Consider the following 22233-nt stretch of genomic DNA (forward strand, 5'->3'; position numbering starts at 1 on the left):
TAATTTAGTTTTAGTAATTTTAGTACTTCTAACACCGTGTCTACACCGGACGTGAGCGGCGCGACGCGACAAAATACAATAGAACCTTATATGTTTTCTACACTGGATGAGGCGCGGCGCGACATATTCCCGACAGTAAACTGCTGCTGCTTTCTATTTATGATGTACTGACACAAATTTGAAATGATTTTCAAGGTTGCTTTGTTGCCTCCAGTGTAGACAGACTTTAGCTGTTGCGGCGCTGTGCGACACGACAACTGTCGGTCCCGTGTAAGTTTATTTTTTTTTGTTTTCATCTCGTATTTACTTTACTGTAAATTTTATTCAGATTTATTTTAATTACTATTATTATTTATTTTATATTTATTTATTTATAATTAAGTTAAAAATTACAACTGTCCTTGACAACTCCAAACTTTTCGTCCAAATTTTAAACTATGGGCTAAATCAATTTTATTATAATTTCAAACTGTTATGTTTTGTTTTAAATGTTTTGCCTGAAAAGAAAGCTTGTGTTACCGTTCTTAGCTTACCTTTTTTTTTGCTGTCTATTAAAATAAAATTGACAGATTTTAAGCGTGGTTTACGTTTTCAAGCTGTTTCTGTTTTATTATGTGAAACGTTAGAAATTTCTCCATGTTCAGTGTGTTTGTTGTGTTGTCAGGCAGTCGCATTGCGCATGCGCACAGGAGGCATACTTGCTGAATAAAAGTATTAATATCTTAATATAAAAGATATTTAAAGGAAATAAATAAAAGGTAAATCTTTCTGATCTTTAATCTTACAAACATTTCAACAGTAGTGCATGTATATGCATATAACATACATATAATGTGTAATTAAAAGGTGCTGTATGTTAAATTATTTTTTTTAAATTAAAATTTATAGATATATCGATCAGGTGGTTTAATCTAGAAATATATTTGGGAATCAGGTGATATCCTTTCTTATCTTTCTACTAGTCTGTGACAGACATATCATTGTATATTGAACTATTTCTGTTCTATGTTCTTTGAGTCAGTCAACATTTTCTAAAATAAGTGTTCATTTCATTTAAACAATCTCATTTGCTGTCTTTACATTTTATTTGGTATGTCAGCCACTGGATCAGTAGATATTTGAAGCATTAGTCCACATTGGTCAACCAGTAGTTAAAATACTTTCTCCAAATACCAGCTTAATGTGCATAGACAACTGTATGTATGTCACATGGGTAAAATTTTCCAAAAAGTCTAAACAACATTTCTTTCAACATTGCTTTTTGTTTTTGCTGTCAATATTAACCAACTAGTGGTGTTCATTTAGGGTGAGACTGTCTGTATGTCCAAACAGTGCTAGATAAGGGAAATGTTTTGTAAACCTGTTTGATGTCTCTTAGCTTTAATAAGTTGCTGGAGCAGATCCATCTTTATTGCACAATTTTTGCGCTTATGGACTCACAACTCTTATGCTTTCCATTTCCAGGCTCGTAATGTCAACACTGGAGAACTGGCTGCTATCAAAGTCATCAAACTAGAGCCAGGTGAGCCATCCTAATACATACTTGCTGAATAAAAGTATTAATATCTTAATATAAAAGATATTTAAAGGAAATAAATAAAAGGTAAATCTTTCTGATCTTTAATCTTACAAACATTTCAACAGTAGTGCATGTATATGCATATAACATACACATAATGTGTAATTAAAAGGTGCTGTATGTTAATTTATTTTTTTTAAATTAAAATTTATAGATATATCGATCAGGTGGTTTAATCTAGAAATATATTTGGGCATCAGGTGATATCCTTTCTTATCTTTCTACTAGTCTGTGACAGACATATCATTGTATATTGAACTATTTCTGTTCTATGTTCTTTGAGTCAGTCAACATTTTCTAAAATAAGTGTTCATTTCATTTAAACAATCTCATTTGCTGTCTTTACATTTTGTTTGGTATGTCAGCCACTGGATCAGTAGATATTTGAAGCATTAGTCCACATTGGTCAACCAGTAATTAAAATACTTTCTCCAAATACCAGCTTAATGTGCATAGACAACTGTATGTATGTCACATGGGTAAAATTTTCCAAAAAGTCTAAACAACATTTCTTTCAACATTGCTTTTTTTTTTTGCTGTCAATATTAACCAACTAGTGGTGTTCATTTAGGGTGAGACTGTCTGTATGTCCAAACAGTGCTAGATAAGGGAAATGTTTTGTAAACCTGTTTGATGTCTCTTAGCTTTAATAAGTTGCTGGAGCAGATCCATCTTTATTGTGAGTCAGATATATATATATAACAAGTATAATCATGTTATTGCACAATTTTTGCGCTTATGGACTCACAACTCTTATGCTTTCCATTTCCAGGCTCGTAATGTCAACACTGGAGAACTGGCTGCTATCAAAGTCATCAAACTAGAGCCAGGTGAGCCATCCTAATGCTGCTGCTGCACACACTGTGCTGCTTAATTACCTCTAGATAGTGCCCTATCACTGTCAATCTATACTTGAATAGTTAAATATTACAGCTGTGGTGTGTTCATGCATTGTAATGGTCTGACTGTGCGTGCATTTTAAATACAGGCAGCATGTTCACACACTTTTTAGTGCAGAATCACAGTTTACACGTTTGGGTCTGTTTGCACTTGACATATTTCTTTATGAAATTTTTTTTTGTCAATTGATTTTTGCAGGAGAGGACTTTGACGTGGTGCAGCAGGAGATTATTATGATGAAAGATTGTAAACACTCAAACATTGTTGCATATTTTGGCAGTTACCTCAGGTACATTTACACACATGCAGTCAAACACCGGCTCTGGCTTTATTTAATATGTTTTATACATTTTATAATGTAGTACAAGCTTTTGGTTGTACATTTCAGCTGTTTTTTTTAGCACCACATCACCGGTCAAAAATTTGGAGTCACAGCAAAGATTTTATAATCTTACAAAAGATTTCTATTTAAACAAAAATGCTGTGCTTTTAATCTTTATATTCATCAAAGAATCCTGAAAATGGATTTCCACTGAAGTATTAGGCAATAACTGTTTTCAACATTGATAATAATAAAAAAACAAATGTTACTTGAGCATTAAATATTAGAATGATTTCTGAAGTATCATGTGACTCTGAGGACTAGAGTAATGGCTGCTGAAAATTCAGCTTTGCCTTCACAGAAATAAATGACATTTTAAAATATAAAATGAAAAAGTAGAAAACAGTAATTTTAAATTGCAATAATAGTTCACACGATTACTGTTTTGCTGTATTTTCAATCAAACAAATGCAGCCTTGACAAACATAAGAGATTTCTTTCAAAAAATATTTGAATATCTTACTGACCCCAAACTTTTGAATATATGATTTCTCTCTTTTCAGCTTTGTTGATATTTTTTACTACCTGTTGAAGTACATGCCACAACCCAATTTATACAAGCACCGCTTTTAAGCTGGTCTGACAAGACTTGATAATTGATGTCTTAATATCCCTGTTTCAGGAGAGATAAATTATGGATCAGCATGGAATACTGTGGTGGAGGCTCACTCCAGGATATTTACCATGGTAACTATTGTCACCAAAAACAGGAGTTTATAATGCATTTATCATGTTGAGCTGTTCAGCAGTATCTCTCATATACTTGTAAATCTATCTCTAACAGTTACTGGGCCATTGTCAGAATCCCAAATTGCGTATGTATGTCGGGAGACCCTGCAGGTATATACATACACATTTACTAATGTTTAAAAATACTGATATGTGACAGTTTAAATAGATTCAAGTTTTGGTGTTCATTTCAGGGTGTTTACTATCTCCATAACAAAGGCAAGATCCACCGAGATATAAAGGTACAGACTGGACGTCAAAACACAATTAAATCTCACTTGAAGGAGGCCATTCCACACAGTGTTGACATAATTAGCACTCGTGTCCCACTTGACCGATATTATGCAAAAGTCTGACATAGATTAAGTGTTTTTTTTTTCTTTTGGAAAATGCTGTTCTTGAGACCAGGATTGTTTCAAAGACGTTGCAATTTGTTGTTATCTTTCACAGTTGCTCACTGTGGTTCTTCTCTTGCTTTATAGGGTGCAAATATACTGTTGACGGACAATGGCTACGTTAAGCTAGGTAAGAAAACACTTTGTGTGAACACCTTGGGAGCTTGCATTTAATAAGAATTCCACTCTCACACCTGCTGTTTGTCTCTTTCCAGCTGATTTTGGCGTTTCAGCTCAGATATCAGCCACTTTAGCAAAAAGAAAGTCCTTCATTGGAACTCCATATTGGTATGTCAGTCCTCCTTTGTCTCTTGTGTGGAAGGATTGTTTTAATAGTTTGATTCTAGTCATTGGGCTGTTTTTCTCTGTAGGATGGCTCCTGAGGTGGCAGCAGTTGAACGGAAAGGTGGATACAATCAGCTGTGTGATATTTGGGCCGTGGGCATCACAGCTATTGAGCTGGCAGAGTTAGAGCCGCCAATGTTCGACTTGCACCCCATGAGGTGTGTGTCCTGTGCCTTGTACTGACTTAAAGGGTTAGTTCACCCAAAAATGAAAATTAGCCCACAAATTACTCACCCTCAAGTCATCCTAGGTGTATATGACTCTCTTCTTTCAGACGAATCCAGTCGGAGCTAAATTAAAAATTGTCTTTGATCTTTCAAGCTGTTTAATGCCACTCAGCGGGTGTTGCATGCATCAGTCCAAAAGAAGTTAAATAAAAAGCAACCATCCATAAAAAAAGTGTCTCACACGGCTCCGGGGGGTGAACAAAAGCCTCCTGTAGCGAATCGTTATGTTTTTGTAAGAAAAATATCCATATTCAAACGTAATAATCACTTTAATGTAGCTTGCGCCAACAGTTGTACACGGAAGCAGTTCCGGGCGGATGATGTATGAGTTCAGCGTTGCGCATGCGCCGCTCAGAAGTTACAAACGCGGAAGCGCAGCGGAGAGATCAAAACAAAACAACGGTCACTTATTAGAAGTACAAAACGAGGATTTGTAAAGAAGAATGTCGGAGGATTTCGATTTCTTTTTTTTATGGATAGATGCTTTTTATTTAACTTATTTTGGACTGATGCATGCAACACCCGCTGAGTGCCATGAAACAGCTTGAAAGATCAAAGACAATTTTTAATATAACTCTGACTGGATTCGTCTGAAAGAAGAAAGTCATATACACTTAGGATGACTTGAGGGTGAGTAATTTGTGGGCTTATTTTCATTTTTGGGTGAACTAACCCTTTAATGTCACTGTGCTGCATCATGAGTAGTTTGTTGCTGCACATGTAAATGAATTAATTTTGTAAATAATATATGTCACACAAGACACCTTCAGTATGTTTACACTCTAACTTTCTCCTGCTTTTCAACATTTTTTTTGTCCATTCTGCTGTGTTTCCCCTTCTCAGAGCACTTTTCCTAATGACCAAGAGCAGTTTCCAACCACCTAAGCTGAAAGACAAAGTAAAGTGGTAAGTATTTGTAAATGTATACAATTTAAAGTACAGTTTATTCAAAAGTGTTTTTAAAGAGGTCTCTTACATATACCAAGGGTGCATTTATTTATTCAAACATACAGTAAAAACAGTAATATTGTGCAATGTTATTAAAATTTTTATATATTTTAAAATACAATTTATTCCTCTGATGGCAAAGCTGAAGTTTCAGCAGCCATTACTCCAGTCTTTAGTGTCACATGATCCTTCAGAAATTATTCTAATTATATTCTAATTTGCTGATTTGGTGTTCAAGAAACTTTTCTTATCATTATTAATGCTGAAAACAGTTGCTGTAAGTGATGCATTTTTTCAGGATTATTTTGTGAATAGAAAGTGCAACATCATTTGAAATAGAATTGCTGAATAAAAGTATTAATTTCTTTAAAAAAAAAACTACTGACCCTAAACTTTTAAATGGTTGTGTATATTAAAGGAGTGGTATGGGTTCAATGCAGCTTAAGCTCTATTGATAGAATCTGTGAAAAATGTCAGTTACCACAAAATATAAATAAATAAAATATAAATAAAACTCATAACAGGAAGGGCATTCACCTACAAATGTATTTCCACTTAAAAATGATGATTTATAGCTTAAAATATAAATAGGTTTTTACTAATTCACATAATTGATCACATTTCTAACTTCACATTTCAAAACCTCCCAATTTCAATTGTAAGGCTTGTAATTATAAATTTAAAAATGTTTTGTGGTAAAGAATATTTCCAAGAATATCACTTTATGATTGAAAAACACACTCATTTGTTTTGGCTCATGAAGGACAAATAATTTCCACCACTTTGTGAAAATGGCTTTGACCAAAAATCCCAAGAAGAGACCAACGGCTGACAGATTACTGCAGGTAAGATCCACCCTCCCTTTAGAGAACATTTATGATTGGCTCCAGTTATCCACCATCAATCAGTAATTTTTCATTGCATCACTTCTCTCTTTTTGCAGCACCCATTCGTTACCCAACCGCTTAGCCGGACTCTTGCCATTGAGCTACTGGACAAAGCCAACAACCCTGACCACAGCACACACAGTGATGCAGAGGAGGATGACATTGACCCAGAGGTGATGTTATATATCTGACTCTCTTTTTTTACCTTTTAACCAGTGGGAAAACCATACACTGAAGCACTGATCTCTAATTGGTTGTTTCTTTAGATGTAGATCCTAAGAGAGGGCAGACAGTTGGCTCTGCCAGCTGCCAGGTATAAGTGTGTCCGGTTACCCATGCTGCAGTGTGCATATGCGATTGTGTGTGTATGTGAATGCATGAGAGTTTATTGGTTTTAACACATAACGGCAGTGGCTTGCAGTGTTGTCTTGAGGAAAGATTAGGGACTTGTAACAGATATTCAGAAAATGTATGTATGTACTGTATGTTACTAAGCCGTTTTAGCTTTCAAGTTTAAAAACTTTACTTGTGGTCTCTGTGTTTGCAGTCTCCCGTGTCTGTTCCGCATCGAATCCGCTCAACTAGCAGGAGCTCACGAGATGGAAAGACTCTGTCTGAGATTAACTGTAAGTCATGTCTCAATTAGCCTTTGATTCACTGAACCGAAATAAGCACAAGAATTCTCAGCCTACTTAAAAGCACAGAGAGAAATCTGAAGTCTGTGTGTGTGTGTGTCCCTCTCCTAGTTGATAAGGTGAAGTTCGACCCGCCTCTGAGAAAAGAAACCGAACCGCATCATGAGATGGTTTGTGACATTATGCCATTGATTTATTGTGGTTTAGTGTGTTTGTTTGGACTTGACTTGTCTGACTGCCTTTTTGATTCATGTAGGATCTACCATTAGAGCCCCAAAGCATTCTTGGAAATAACAAGTGAGTGTGTGTGTGTGTTATGCTTTACTTGTAAGTTTATCAAACTAAGGAATGAATGAATAAGGAAAAGTCTTGACCTCATTAATCAACTAGTCAGCTGATATACGAATAGGTCATTAGTTATCTCTCTGAATCCATTCCTAGTTTAAAATAACAAATTCTACTGATGCTCCTCGTCACCTGTACCATTTCCGTGCTCGTTTGACTCCTAGTGCCTGGTGCTGAGGCGAGGTGGAGTACGCGTTTGAAAAGTCTCCTGTTTGATGTGGTCGTAAAGATATTCTGCATCTAAATAAACGCAATTCTTGTCAAGAAAATAAAGAGGCAGCAGTTATGAGTGGGGTGGCCAACCCTAGCTCCGCCCCTGCGTTAACTGTGTTAAATTTTTTTACCGCCGTTAAACTGGAAAAATGAATCACCCTGACTTCACTAATTAAATAGTTTTGTTGGGACATTCCTATTGAACCAGATCCTATATTAATTATATTTGGAGTTTCCGAAGAATTTTTGAGACTTACACGGGTACAACAACAGTTTGTTTCATATGGGTTGATCTGTGCCAAAAAACTTATCCTTTTGTTTTGGATGAAAAAAGAAGTTCCAACTCTTAAATTATGGCTGACAGAGTTGACAGGTACACTACATCTGGAAAGAATCAGGTATACCCTAATAGACAAGATTTTGTTATTTGAAAAAATCTGGTCCCCTTTTATTTCCTTTATACAAACTTGTGATTAATAGGTTTAAAATGTCTTCAGTACCTACTTTTACCACTGGATAGCACTTATGGGTTAAGTTTTTGGGTGGGGGGAAATGTATTAAAAAAAAAATTTTTGTTCATTTATTATTTTCATGACTATTGTTTGTTTTTAATTTTCTTCTATTTGTTAAAATGTAAGTTTTATATGTTTGTATTTAAAAAAAGTGTAATTACAAATGACTGTCTGCTAAAATTTCTAATAATAAATATTTAAACCAAATAGAAAGCTATTTTAAATAGTAAAAATATTTCAAAATGTAAATAGTTTTGTTGGATGAATATTTTATTATCACAACAAATATGTTTGTGTATTTTGTATATATGTGTAAAACAAGTTCTTTTCTGTCTTTTATTCATTATTTTTGTAGGAGTCTATTAAAATCTGTTGCTGAGGAGCTCAATCAAAGGTATAGCCCCTCCTACTGTCTCTTTTGATTGGTCAGCCAATCCTCTATGCAATCTAATCACTTCTGCAGTCTCATCTCCTCTGCTTGGCACTGAGAAGCTCTTACTGCTGAGTGTGTGTGTGTGTGTGTGTGTTCTCTGCATTCTTCTCTGGCCACTGTACCTTCTTAGCCTCACCCTCTTCATCTCTCTCAGGGGTCATGTGACACATTTAGAGGATGAGGAGGAGGATGAAGGTGATGATTTTCAGTAAGTGAGAGGAAGATGTAATGTGAGATGTGTATCATTCAAAAACACCTGTGATCATCCGTGACTCCCTGTCTGTTAGTGTCAACCAGATGTGAGACTGAAGGATGCGCTCGGTTTGTTTTGTAGTGTGTCTGGTTTGTAGTTGCTTGCTGGTGCACAAATGCATGATTGTTATTGAAATGCACATCATTATTTTTTAATTCATGTGCCCTCGTAATCTTTATTCAAAAACTTTAACCTCCCCTCAGCCTCGCAACAACAATATCTTCTCTAATGTGTGCTTTGGTGCGAAGGCTAGGCAATAAAACCTCCTCTACAGCAACTTGACAATGATCCAATCAATTCCTGATGGACAAATTGAAGTCCCACCTTACATGTTTGCTAGTTTGATAAGCTGTTTCACTCGAATATACATCACAATAGGGGAGAAAAGATTATCACAATGTCCATTTCATGCCAACTTTAATACAATTGCATATGCTACTATGTTTTTATAAAATCACATTTACAATTTTTGTCTGCCAGACAATATTCCCATAGATTTTCTCATAGATTTTCCCATAGATTAACTTTGAAGGAGGAACCTGGTTTATAACCTAGAGAGCAGAGTATCATAGAGGCTTAGGTCTGGGCTTTTTTTGATTTGGAACAGTACACAACCACTTAGAACACCCTAGAAACCACACAGCATTAGCAACCACCCAGAACACCCTAGCTAAGCAATGCTAATATATTTATGCTAATGATATTTGCAGGGACAAGTACCACTCATATTTTCTTCAGAAATGTAAAAATATAGTCATAAAAATGTTGTATATGTTGTAGTAATTTGATTCAACATTTGTTTTGGTTTGTTTAATAACCTGGTGATGAGCACAAGATATACAGTAACACTTTCATTTCCAGTCGCTTTGAAGCTCAAAATCCAAACTGAGGACAATTGCAAATTGTGTTTCCTGAAATCTCAAACTCTAAGAAGTTCAAAATATTCCCAAGATCTGCTCTGGATTAGGTTGATTATGTGTATGTGAGCATATTTAGCACTCAGTTTGTGTGTCTTGTGTCCACATGACCATTCTTGCTTACTTTCTTTACTGTTTTTAACATTGCATATGAGGTCTCTTTCTTCATCTGATTGTATCCCTGTATGTGTTTCCACCTTTCAAAGAAACTGTGCTGTTGGTCCTTGCATCCTGGTTTTGTGTTACCACATCATGATTAGCAGTAATATAAATAATTGCAATGATTTTTGTGTGTCTGCGTCTACAGCAGTAACTCCACTTCCACAATGAGGCCTAAAGTGCCACCTCCTCTGCCACCCAAGGTAAAACTTACACACACTTTTCCTATGCAAAACATGCCTTCTGACATTGTGTAACTCCCACTCACATCTCTCTTTTTCCCTTAATCTCTTCCTAGCCGAAGCTTCTGTCTCCAGGTCAGAACAGTACCGCCTCAGAGGACAGTACCGGAGAAGGGACCATTAAACGTTCCCCAGCTTCTGCAAGCTCCACCCCTCCTGTTCGGCCTGCTTCCTGTGTGCCCCCCAGACCACCACCTCCTCGCCTGCCTCCACACAGGCGTAGTAGTCTAGGTAACAAACCATCTGAGCACGATCAGACAGAGCCAGCAGGGGATGATGAGATTTATAGGTTCTGGGAATGGCTTCATGCTGAACAACAGGAAGAACCAAGTAAGCTAAGCACCGCCCACTTGAGGGTGCCCTCCTGTGATTGGTAGACAGCCCTGCCAGTCTTCCTCTATTCCTTGTGCTTTTGAATAATATTGGCATGAGTTCAGTCACCCAACACAGATAGCTGTAGCTTTACCATAGGTTAGTTAAGAGCCTCGTAGATGAGTCAGTGTGATATAGTAGTTAGATTGTGTTGTTTGACAACCCAATTCACGTAATATTTTATGCAAATAACAAGGTAACGATCGTGGCCCAAAATGTAGCGCAGAATACACTTTGCACAGCTAAAGTCTTTTTCATTGCCTAGTTATTTAGGATGCAGCAGACTACCTATATCTGACATACATGGGAATATCCACTTTATTTTTAGCTTAAGAACGGACATGGCCATTTTTAATTTGAATGTGCAAGGCTTATGGTTTTTATTCACTCCAGTTATTTTAGCTGTACAAAAGTCTGTTATGCTGCTTGCACTATTGAAAAAACTGCTTAAAAAACGCTTAAGCTTGTTGGCTAGACTGGTTAAAGCTGGAAGTAGCTGGTTTTAGATGGCCTTCTAGCCTGGCCAAGCTGGTGTTCATCTGGTTTTAGCTGGTCTCCCAGACTAAAAAGTTGTCAAAACCATCTGTGATCAGGCTGGAAGACCAGCCAACCAGCTCTGAGTGGAGTAGTATTTCAAAATTATATTTATTATCATATATTTTATTTATTATAATAAACATGTACATACTGTTTTTTTAGCAAATGAATCAGAAGTCTTGCAACTTCTAGACACCTGAATTACTCAGTTACTGAATTAGCACAATAACATCTGTATTAAAAACCCCCCACAAATTCTATGTACTGCTTGCTTTCTGCAGGTAGTATTAGTGCAAACATAATCAAGCAAATAGCATGTTTTTTTTGTGTGTGTTTTTTAAAGGGGCATATATAAAGAGCCTAATTTCCATAAGCGTGTCTTTGTTTTTTTGTGGTTTCAGTTTTCAAAGGACAGATGATATAATGTGATAATTTATGTGCAGGTAATGGAGTTTCTGTCCAGGAGAATGGAGAGAAAGAAAAACTTGCCTCCCTTCCCTCATCTAATCTAAAGGTATGGTTAATGTACGGTGGCCGAGAAGTGCAAAGCAGATCACAATTCTGAAAACAAAATAACAAATTACAAACGCAAATGCAAGTCTAAAAAACAAAATATCAATTCAGAAAGCACAACAACAATTCAGAAAACATTATAACAAGTCAGAAAACACAACGACAAATCCGAAAACAAATTTACAAGTCAGAAAACACGACGACAAATCCGACAAACCAGAAGAGGTAGGTATAGTTTGAGACAGCGCCATTGGTTTGGGATTTACTCACCGCTGACTGGACGAGACATCTGTCAATCAACGTATACAGGAAGAACCAGCCGAAGAACAACAGAGTTGTGGTAGAAAGTTCGGAGATGGTATTAAAGTAGCTCAGTTTAAATGTATTGTATGAATTGCCCTTACTCTGGAATAAAAAATACGGGGTGTATATTTACATTTAATTAAAAGTGGCTGTAAATTATCAGCTCCAGTGGCGCAGATGGATAAGCGCGTGCTCTTGGCTTTTTGACGCGATCGACATGGGTTCGATCCCGCCTTTTGCCAAACTTTTTTTTTCTCCCTTTTCAAATCTCGTATCACATCGTAAAGGCATTTATTTTCAATAAAAATTAAGGAAATAATCAAAAAGTTGAAAATAAAGTATCGGGTAGGGTTAGGGTAGGTGTAGGGAGGGCTTTATTGTACCAAAAAGGTGGCATCCATGTAATAATTAAAATTATAATTTACACTCAATACGTTATTATTGCATACTGTTTTATAATGTACTACAATACTGAAGTGCAGATAATTGCCACTATTTGCAACAAGTAGTATACTTGATAGTAGAAATCCTGCTATTTTAACATAGTGTAAATAGGTATTTGCACTTAGTGTAAATAGCATATTGCTAAAAATACTGCTATTTTCACTTAGTGTAAATCGAATCCATTGCTAATACGAGATTTGAAAAGGGAGAGAAAAAAAGTTCGGCAAAAGGCGAGATCGAACCTGGGTTGATCACATCAATAAGCCAAAGGCACACACTTATCCATCTGCGCCACTGGAGCTGATGTTTTAAAGCCACTTTTAACTAAATGTAAATATACACCCCGTATTTTTTATTCCATAGTAAGGGCAATTCATACAATACATTTAAACTGAGCTACTTTAATACCATCTCCGAACTTTCTACCATGACTCTGCTGTTCTTCGGCTGGTTCTTCCCTGTATACGTTGATTGACAGATGTCTCGTCCAGTCAGCGGTGAGTAAATCCCAAACCAATGGCGCTGTCTCAAACTATACCTACCTCTTCCGGTTTGTCTGATTTGTCGTTGTGTTTTCTGACTTGTAAATTTGTTTTCGGATTTGTTGTTATGCTTTCTGAATTGTTATTTTGCTTTTTAGACTTGCATTTGCGTTTGTAATTTGTTATTTTGTTTTCAGAATTGTGAGCTGCTTTGCACTTCTCGACCACCGTATTAATGCTTTATATATATTTGCAAAAACAGATAACTCAGTTTTTTTTTTAATTTTCAAAAATCGTGTTTTTTATAATGTTATCATGTTTTTATTGTGTTAGTTAGCTGTTTTTTTTTTGTTATTTTTTAACCTAGTCAAAACCCCAACTGCAGTTTGATTGAGATTAATTGGAATGCACAATGAAAAAACATGATTTCTGAGAATTGTTAAAAACTGAGTTTTTGCAAATTAACTCTTCATATACAGTGGGTACGGAAAGTACTCAGACCCCCTTAAATTTTTCACTCTTTGTTATATTGCAGCCATTTGCTAAAATCATTTAAGTTAATTTTTTTTCCTCATTAATGTACACACAGCACCCCATATTGACAGTAAAACACAGAATTGTTGACATTTTTGCAGATTTATTAAAAAAGAAAAACTGAAATATCACATGGTCCTAAGTATTCAGACCCTTTGCTCAGTATTTAGTAGAAGCACCCTTTTGATCTAATACAGCCATGAGTCTTTTTGGGAAAGATGCAACAAGTTTTTCACACCTGGAGTTGGGGATCCTCTGCCATTCCTCCTTGCAGAGCCTCTCCAGTTCTGGCAGGTTGGATGGTAAACGTTGGTGGACAGCAATTTTTAGGTCTCTCCAGAGATGCTCAATTGGGTTTAAGTCAGAGCTCTGGCTGGGCCATTCAAGAACAGTCACAGAGTTGCTGTGAAGCCACTCCTTCGTTATTTTAGCTGTGTGCTTAGGGTCATTGTCTTGTTGGAAGGTAAACCTTCAGCCCAGTCTGAGGTCCTGAGCACTCTGGAGAAGGTTTTCATCCAGGATATCCCTGTACTTGGCCGCATTCATCTTTCCCTCAATTCCAACCAGTCGTCCTGTCCCTGCAGCTGAAAAACACCCCCACAGCATGATGCTGCCACCACCATGCTTCACTGTTGGGACAGGTGATGAGCAGTGCCTGGTTTTCTCCACACATACCGCTTAGAATTAAGGCCAAAAAGTTATATCTTGGCCTCATCCGACCAGAGAATCTTATTTCTCACCATCTCACAACTCCATGCGGGCTTTCATGTGTCTTGCACGGAGGAGAGGCTTCCGTCGGGCCACTCTGCCATAAAGCCCCGACTGGTGGAGGGCTGCAGTGATGGTTGACTTTCTAAAACTTTCTCCCATCTCCCGACTGCATCTCTGGAGCTCAGCCACACTGATCTTTGGGTTCTTCTTTACCTCTCTCACCAAGGCTCTTCCCCCCCGATAGCTCAGTTTGGCCGGACGGCCAGCTCTAGGAAGGGTTCTGGTCATCCCAAACGTCTTCCATTTAAGGAATGGAGGCCACTGTGCTCTTGGGAACCTTAAGTGCAGCAGAAATTTTTTTGTAACCATGGCCAGATCTGTGCCTTGCCACAATTCTGTCTCTGAGCTCTTCAGGCAGTTCCTTTGACCTCATGATTCTCATTTGCTCTGACATGCACTGTGAGCAGTAAGGTCTTATATAGACAGGTGTGTGGCTTTCCTAATCAAGTCCAATCAGTATAATCAAACACAGCTAGACTCAAATGAAGGTGTAGAACCATCTCAAGGATGATCAGAAGAAATGAACAGCACCTGAGTTAAATATATGAGTGTCACAGCAAAGAGTCTGAATACTTAGGACCATGTGATATTTCAGTTTTTATTTTTTAATAAATCTGCAAAAATGTCAACAATTATGTGTTTTTCTGTCAATATGGGGTGCTGTGTGTACATTAATGAGGAAAAAAATTAACAAATGATTTTAGCAAATGGCTGCAATATAACAAAGAGTGAAAAATTTAAGGGGGTCTGAATACTTTCCGTACCCACTGTATTAGCAATTTTCATTTTAGAAAATGTCCAACCGTTGATATCATTCATTTCAGTGTCTATCCAAACAAACAAATACATATATATGCTAGAACCTCTTTAAGTATGAATACCTATGAATAATATTAATGAACGGACAAAATATAAAAGTATTAAAAAAGCAGATGTTAATTTTGTTTTAAAAATCATATTTACCCTCAGTCTTTGAGTTATACATTTATTGTTCGTTTGTCGGTTTGAGGCTCGTGCGACTGGCTGAATTGTCGTCGAGATGTTTTTGTTCCTGATTGGTCTATTCTTCATCATGTGACTGCATGAAACCACTCTGTTCAATCAGCTGCACTGCTCACACTGGCAGAATATGAAGTCTGAGTCCATGGGCGTGCCGCCTGATTTGGTTTCTGTGGTAACTAGTGGCGGTCATAGGCAGTGGCGGAGCCTCGGGATGCACTATAATAATAGGGGGAACCTGAAAGTTAATAAGAAAGGAATGTACCATTTCAATACACCACGACAATGACTGCATATTAATATATTAAATGCATATTTGTTTTAAGCATCATATAGTATTGATTTCATGTATGGCCAGGATTTTGCTATCAAAATAATTAATGCAAATTCCATCAACTTCAGCCAAGATCCAGGAATTACAAACCAATAAAATTGAAATAATTATGTAAACGACTGGAAAAAATATTTTTAACACATATAATCGCTCTATGAACACACAATGCTATTTTTATTTAATTTACCATGTTGTTTACAGAATACCCAAATATATATATATTTCATGTCATTTCAGCTAATATTCAGATGCTTACGGCATATTTAGCTTGTGCACTAAAACATTCACAGCTAATTGTTATTGCATAATGATTATTGGTAAAGATTCACCACATAATACTACAAAAAGTCATAAATGCAAAAACTGTTGCAGAGTCAAGCGTTTTAGACAGCAAAAAAACCAAAAAAAAAACAATAAGATCTGTTAATCTTAAAGTATTGTTAAAATGTGCTGGAAATGTTCAAAAAGTACTGACACACAAATAATTTCACCAAGTTTTACATTTAAAATCAACAAATAAAATGAGATTTTGTTTGCATAACTAAAACAATAACATTGCCAATGATGTCCGGATTTTAAATGACTTTAAAAGACATGACAGACAACAGTTTATCTAATAGCATGTTCAAATATCTAATGTAAATGTTCAAATAAAGCTTTGAAAAAGTTTCATAAATGGTAAACCTCACATTTCAGCTTATATATATATATATATATATATATATATATATATATAAAACATGACATGTGCAAACATTGTTATAAAATTCAAATATTTTCCTTATTTGTTATTATTTTCTTATTACGTATTTTGTAAAAAAACAAAAAAAAAACACAGAAATTCATGAAAATGGTTTAGATGCCCAGTAAAGAAAATATCTATGCCTCCTTCATTATGTTATTGTTATAATTAGGGTTGTTATAAGCCCTAAAATTAAATTATTAAACATTGTCTGTGCTACGTACAGGAGGAGATGCAGTAGATGTGAAATATTTTGTCTTGAGTAATCTGACTTTACAATTATTGCCCTGTGATTACTATTCCCAGATTAAATGGGAAAACAAAAATAGTTTGATTACAGCGTTGATCTGTTTGTCTATTTGTAGCTTCCATTCAGTAATGGCCTCCCACCGACCCCCAAAGTACATGTGAGTTTTCTCTTTATCTCTCCATCTTTCACTATTTTTCCTTCTTTTTCTCTTTCATACACACAAAAATTGAAAGATGTATCGGCACACCTAGATTAACACAAATGTCATAGCAACTAAATTTGGAGCGTTCAAACTCCGCTCTGCTGTCACAGTGTTGATCTTTGTTTCTGCTTTGCAGATGGGAGCTTGTTTCTCTAAAGTGTTTAACGGCTGTCCCTTAAAGATTCACTGTGCCTGTTCCTGGATAAACCCAAACACCAGGGGTAAGAAGCAGTTCATGTAGAGCTCATGCATTTTCAAATCACATGCTCCTAAATGACATAATTATAATAATTATGTTTTTCAGCTTTATGAGCTTCCCTTATGACTCTTTTTCAGATCAGTATCTGATTTTTGGTGCAGAGGAAGGAATTTACACCCTCAATCTGAATGAAATCCATGAGAGCACAATGGAACAGGTCAGGGCCTTTTTATTATGGTTTTCTTTTGGCGTTGAGGTTCAAAATTAAGAGTAATTTAAGCAGGCTTGGCGATATAGATATGAAAAATCATATTTTTAGCATTTTAAATCTGTATTTCAAAATGCAAAAAATATGGAAAAATAGCATAATGGATAATAAAAATTATAAATTGATTGTATGTATGTCATCAATAATTATGTATTTTCTCTGAAAGAACATTAATCAGATTGAACCATCATTTGAGTTTAATTGATCTTTTATTTAATTGAATCACGTACAGCTGGTTCCACGGAGGTGCACATGGGTGTATGTAATGACCAACTGGCTGCTTTCAATATCAGGTGAGATAAAACCAATTAAAGATTTACCATGCATTAGAAGTACATTTTAGCTTTACCGTAATACAATCTATGCACGTATATATGGGTGTTTTCCACAGGTAAAGCATCTCAGCTGTACTCATACAACCTGACGATGCTTTTTGAGCAAGCTCGACAAATGCAGAAGTTACCTGTTGCCATACCAACACACAAACTCCCAGACAAAATCATCCCACGGTATGATTCAGATTAATCTTTTTTCTTTTTATATTTTTGTGTAGCTGTTTAGTCCGTTGTCTAGGCCTGTCACGATACCAACTTTTTGTTGTGCGATATATACCCTAGAAATAATTGCGATAAGCGATATTATTGTCATTTTAAACACCATTTTATGCCACTGAATCTGCAGATGAAACTTTTTTTGTTGAAGCATTTTTTTTTTATTTGAACTAGCATCTAATGACTACACCACATTATGTACAAGAAGCTGCAAAAGGCAAGTGGAATGTACGAAACATAGTAACATAAATTTTTAAGTAAATATAATGGGCGATATATTGCGTCACAAAAAATTATTGAGGTCATGTTATTGCATGATAAGTCGATATATTGATTATTGCGACAGGCCTACCGTTGTCATTTGTAATTTCAAATATATATATATATATATATTTTTTTACTGTAAATCCTATTAAATCATATCATTTGCATTTTAGTGCTGTCATGTTAATGCCTTTCTTTCAGGAAGTTTACTGTGTCCAATAAAATACCAGATACGAGGGGTTGTCAGAAATGTTGTGTAGGTCAGTACAAATGCGCTCGCATGCTTTTGATATTCTTATGTTGTGTTGAAATGCCTACCAAATTGTATGATCAGAACACTGCAAAGTTTTTAGGATTTGCGCATAAAATAATACATTGTTTTTATTATAAATGCAGTCAGAAATGAAACATGCTTCTGTATGTGTATGTATAGTGCGAAACCCATACACCGGTCATAAGTACTTATGTGGAGCTTTCCAGTCCAGCGTAATTCTGTTTGAATGGGTGGAAGCCATGCAGCGCTTCATGTTGATAAAGGTAAGTGAGAGAATGAGAAATCACACTGAGAAACACAAAGTGCATCTATGCACAAGACGACAATCCTGTGTATTTGTGTGTGTCCAGAGCATAGACCTCACCCTGCCGTGTCCATTAGAAGTCTTTGAGATGTTGGTGGTTCCTGAGCAGCATTATCCACTGGTTTGTGTGGCAGTCAGTAAAGGAAGCCATCCTGATCAGGTGGTCACGTTTGGCACTGTTGATCCCAATGCCGCCAACCCAGCATTCACAGAGCCCGGTCAGTATCAATTCAAAATTTGACTTGGTTTGGATTGCCAAAAAGAGTGTTGCTCGTGGGACTTGTAGGAACTTTTGTTGTATTGTGTGTTTCCAGAAACACCTCAAACATGTGTCATTCATGTGACTCAGCTGGAGAAAGATACCGTCCTAGTGTGTCTAGATCGTAAGTCATTTCTTTTTATTATAATAAATCATAGAACAATATGATTGTTATGTTTACATTTAATATAATACTCTGCTAATATTAAATATTAGAACAGTTTAAATAATAATAATATTCACTTAGCTATATTATTTAGAACAATTGGTTATAATCATTATAATAGTATAATCAATTCTTCTAAATATAGATAAAGTACATAAATACATATTACAAACAGTTAAAGGCAAGATTTTTTTATTAAAATATCCAAAAACCACTAGAACAGTGTTATATATTTTGCTGACTTGTGTACTTACATTATCCCAAATGTTTCGAAGAATGTTTAAATCCAGAGAAATAAGCAATTTTAACTAGTGACACGGAGCGTGTCCATAGTGTCTTTGTGTCGCCTGCCAATGACGTCATAACCCCTCGATTTCCGGTTTTGTTTTGTAGAAAACATGGAAACACCAAAGACGCTTTAATATGTTGTGCGTTTTAATAGACCGGTGACGACCGCACAGAGTAGCATTATAACAGAACTTTCAAATGTATCTAGTTATGATAAAACAGCGCTGCTTACTTCCGCTGCTTTCCGGAAGGAGCGGAAGCGGTCGACTGTGGCATAATAAAATTTTCCGCTGCTTTCGAGCCGTGTGTCACACTCGTTCAGCGGCCTCGTTTAGCTTCGACGGCTTTCAGCCTCACCCTGCTTCATTCTACTACGTTAATAAATCATTAGCTCATCCATGAACATGATTTCTGCCCCCGGAGTCCCGTCGGATTACATCGGCTGTGGGGATGAAGACGACAACTCCCATGATTCCACACTCAGTCACGGCGTCATCAAACTACGCCTTTGTTTCTTTGTTTGTTTTGAATACGCGCCCTCTAGCGGCAAAAATTACATATTGTGCCTTTAAATTATATAAATGACATTTTTTATTATTGTTATTGTTAATAAGAATAAACAATAAATAATGCATATAATACAAATGAATTGTACTTAATATTCTTGTCACCATTTTACAAAACCACAGTTGATTTTTGCTACAGTTATAGATATTTTTAGCTACAATATGATAAATCACATGTACATTAACCTGTCTCCTGATAAAGCTATAATGGTTTCAGAATTCACACAGAATCTTTTTCTGTTGGTATTTGTCATTACCTGCAGCGCAGATTCATGTTCAAACAAGCATCTGCACAGGCTCTTGCATTTTCTTTATGCAGCAGTTCCAGCTCTAGGAAGCCATTACTCATCATTTATTTCTGTATTTTGCAGGGTGTATAAAGTTGGTGAATTTACAGGGCAGGTTAAAATCCAACAGAAAGCTGTCAACTGAACTCACCTTTAACTTCCAGATTGAGGCAATAGGTAAGAAATAAATTAATACGAGATTCAAGACTGAGGTGGGGATGTCATTGTGCGCTTTGATTAATAACAATGCATTTGTCTTTTCTCCAGTATGTCTGCAGGACAGTGTTTTGGCGTTCTGGAAGCATGGAATGCAGGGAAGAAGCTTTAAAAACAGTGAGGTGTGTGGTGTGCCTTTGGTTTTCTAAATTCACCTAGTTTTGCTGTAGGAAACAGGTGATCAAATAGCTTATCATACAAAAGTGAATTTTGATGGGTTAATGCTTCCATCGTGACGTACCACTGATCTAGATTATACATTCATAGCCCGTAACATAGCTTTAAAGTGCAGTCACAATAGCCAAATTTTGTGGGCAAAACAAGGTCAAGGTCCATTGTCAACAATTGATGGTAACTGATGTTCTCTGCTTTAGATTACTCAGGAGATCTCTGATAACTCGCGAATCTACAGGCTGCTGGGTGCGGACAGGTGAGATCTCACCAGAACACACATTGTACCGCCGTGGTCAGCACTGTTCTTACAAACATTTTCTCTCTTTCTCAAGAGTGGTGGTGTTGGAAAGCAAACCGACGGAAGACCCTACAGCTCAAAGTAATCTGTATATCCTCGCGGGCCACGAGAACACCTACTGACAACACACTGCCTTAACACACACTACACAATGCACGCAACAAAGTACATGTTCATGAGACTTATACACCTCAATTTCCTTTATGAAGCTACTGAACAAAACACTACAAAAAAAAAAACATACTCAAAGACAGTTGAAATTAAACACTACAGATTTTAATACCAAATTTTTTGGTTTGGTATGATACCAGCCCCTGGTTGCTCGTATCGATACAAAATCGATACCTCAGTACAAGCAGATGTAGGTAGACCGTTTAATATGCGTGATAGATTCGCATAGCATGTAACGGCAAATCAATTAATTTCCAGTTAATGCATTATATCTTTTGGTATCGTACAGGTTTAACGTAATTTTTTTGTACTGCCAAACTGCGTGAACTTACTATAGATGCATTTCAGTGTCAGAGACCTTGATACACAACCATCAGTTCTGTGCGACTGAGATAACTAATGTGAAAACACAACAGTCTAGTACAAAAGTTGTCTAAAAGAGGACACCAATATCATGGCTTTTTATATCTGGCATGATATGCAGGTGTTTTACCATCTTGTTAGCTTTGTAGCTTTCGGTACTGCCCTGTAAACAGCTCCTCTCTGTCATGCTAATAGCAGTTCACACGGAACGCATTCTTCTCACATTTAAAAATAGAAGAACACAAGAATGTTGAAAAACAATTAGTAGAATGGAACGCAGAAACACGATCTGTGTGAACCAACTGTAAGTCTAACAAACTCAGCTGTATTTTCTTCTGCTTCTCTTTCTCTACATTTCCCTCTTTTGGCGTCCGCTGTTATCATAAGGGTGCAGTCCTATTAGTAAAATTTCCATGAAATTTTGCGGGTAAAAAAAAAGTCCATTGTCATGTGTAGAGATACATGAAGCACTTTCAATGTCACTTTCAGACCAAGCAATTTTCTGTTGGTCAGGGCAGCAAAATAATGTGACTAATTTTAACCCGATGTGAAATCTTTGTGCGAAAATCTTTCACCCTAATGAGAAATTTGCTAAATAACTGTTAATGTAACTGCACTTTAAGGCTTCAGTAAGTTTTATGTCTCATTAGATCCATATTTCCGTATTAACAGCACAATAACAGACAGTGAAACCTTAGTGCATGCGTTTCTGGTGCTTTGAAAATTATGAATGTTAATGAGCTTATAGGCCATTCACACAGAATGCATTTTTGCATTTAAAAAATGTGCGACCCAGGGCAGTGGAATGAGAAAAAAAACAACCTTCTTTTAACTTGAGAACCACATTTTTAGAACCGCATGTCATTTGCAAGACACTACGAGAAGTGCAAGAGTAAAGGTCAAGTCAATCTAGCATATGTTTACATACAAAACAATGAAAAAGCAGCGGAGAGAAATACAATAACAGGTTCTCTGTGAACAGAAAAAAATCCTGCAGTGAA

General features: G+C 36.3%; 1 protein-coding gene across 1 annotated transcript; it reads left to right on the top strand.

Moving 5' to 3' along the window:
* Window positions 1-90: 90 nt before the first annotated feature.
* map4k3b (mitogen-activated protein kinase kinase kinase kinase 3b) lies at window positions 91-21868 on the top strand. Its single transcript, XM_016269942.1, has 33 exons — window positions 91-135; window positions 1465-1522; window positions 2678-2768; window positions 3484-3548; window positions 3646-3701; window positions 3785-3832; window positions 4073-4115; window positions 4201-4273; window positions 4357-4488; window positions 5401-5463; window positions 6269-6350; window positions 6449-6565; window positions 6940-7018; window positions 7139-7197; window positions 7284-7324; window positions 8453-8491; window positions 8685-8738; window positions 10008-10062; window positions 10158-10431; window positions 11454-11524; window positions 16498-16539; window positions 16721-16805; window positions 16921-17000; window positions 17284-17344; window positions 17443-17560; window positions 18068-18126; window positions 18300-18403; window positions 18491-18662; window positions 18759-18827; window positions 20095-20187; window positions 20278-20348; window positions 20601-20656; window positions 20733-21868. Exons 1-33 carry the CDS (start codon window positions 91-93, stop codon window positions 20818-20820), a joined length of 2643 nt encoding a protein of 880 aa, XP_016125428.1. The 3' UTR covers window positions 20821-21868.
* Window positions 21869-22233: the final 365 nt, after the last annotated feature.

Source organism: Sinocyclocheilus grahami, unplaced genomic scaffold (genome assembly GCF_001515645.1).
Source record: "Sinocyclocheilus grahami isolate Dianchi unplaced genomic scaffold, SAMN03320097.WGS_v1.1 scaffold54.1, whole genome shotgun sequence".
NCBI lineage: Eukaryota > Metazoa > Chordata > Actinopteri > Cypriniformes > Cyprinidae > Sinocyclocheilus > Sinocyclocheilus grahami.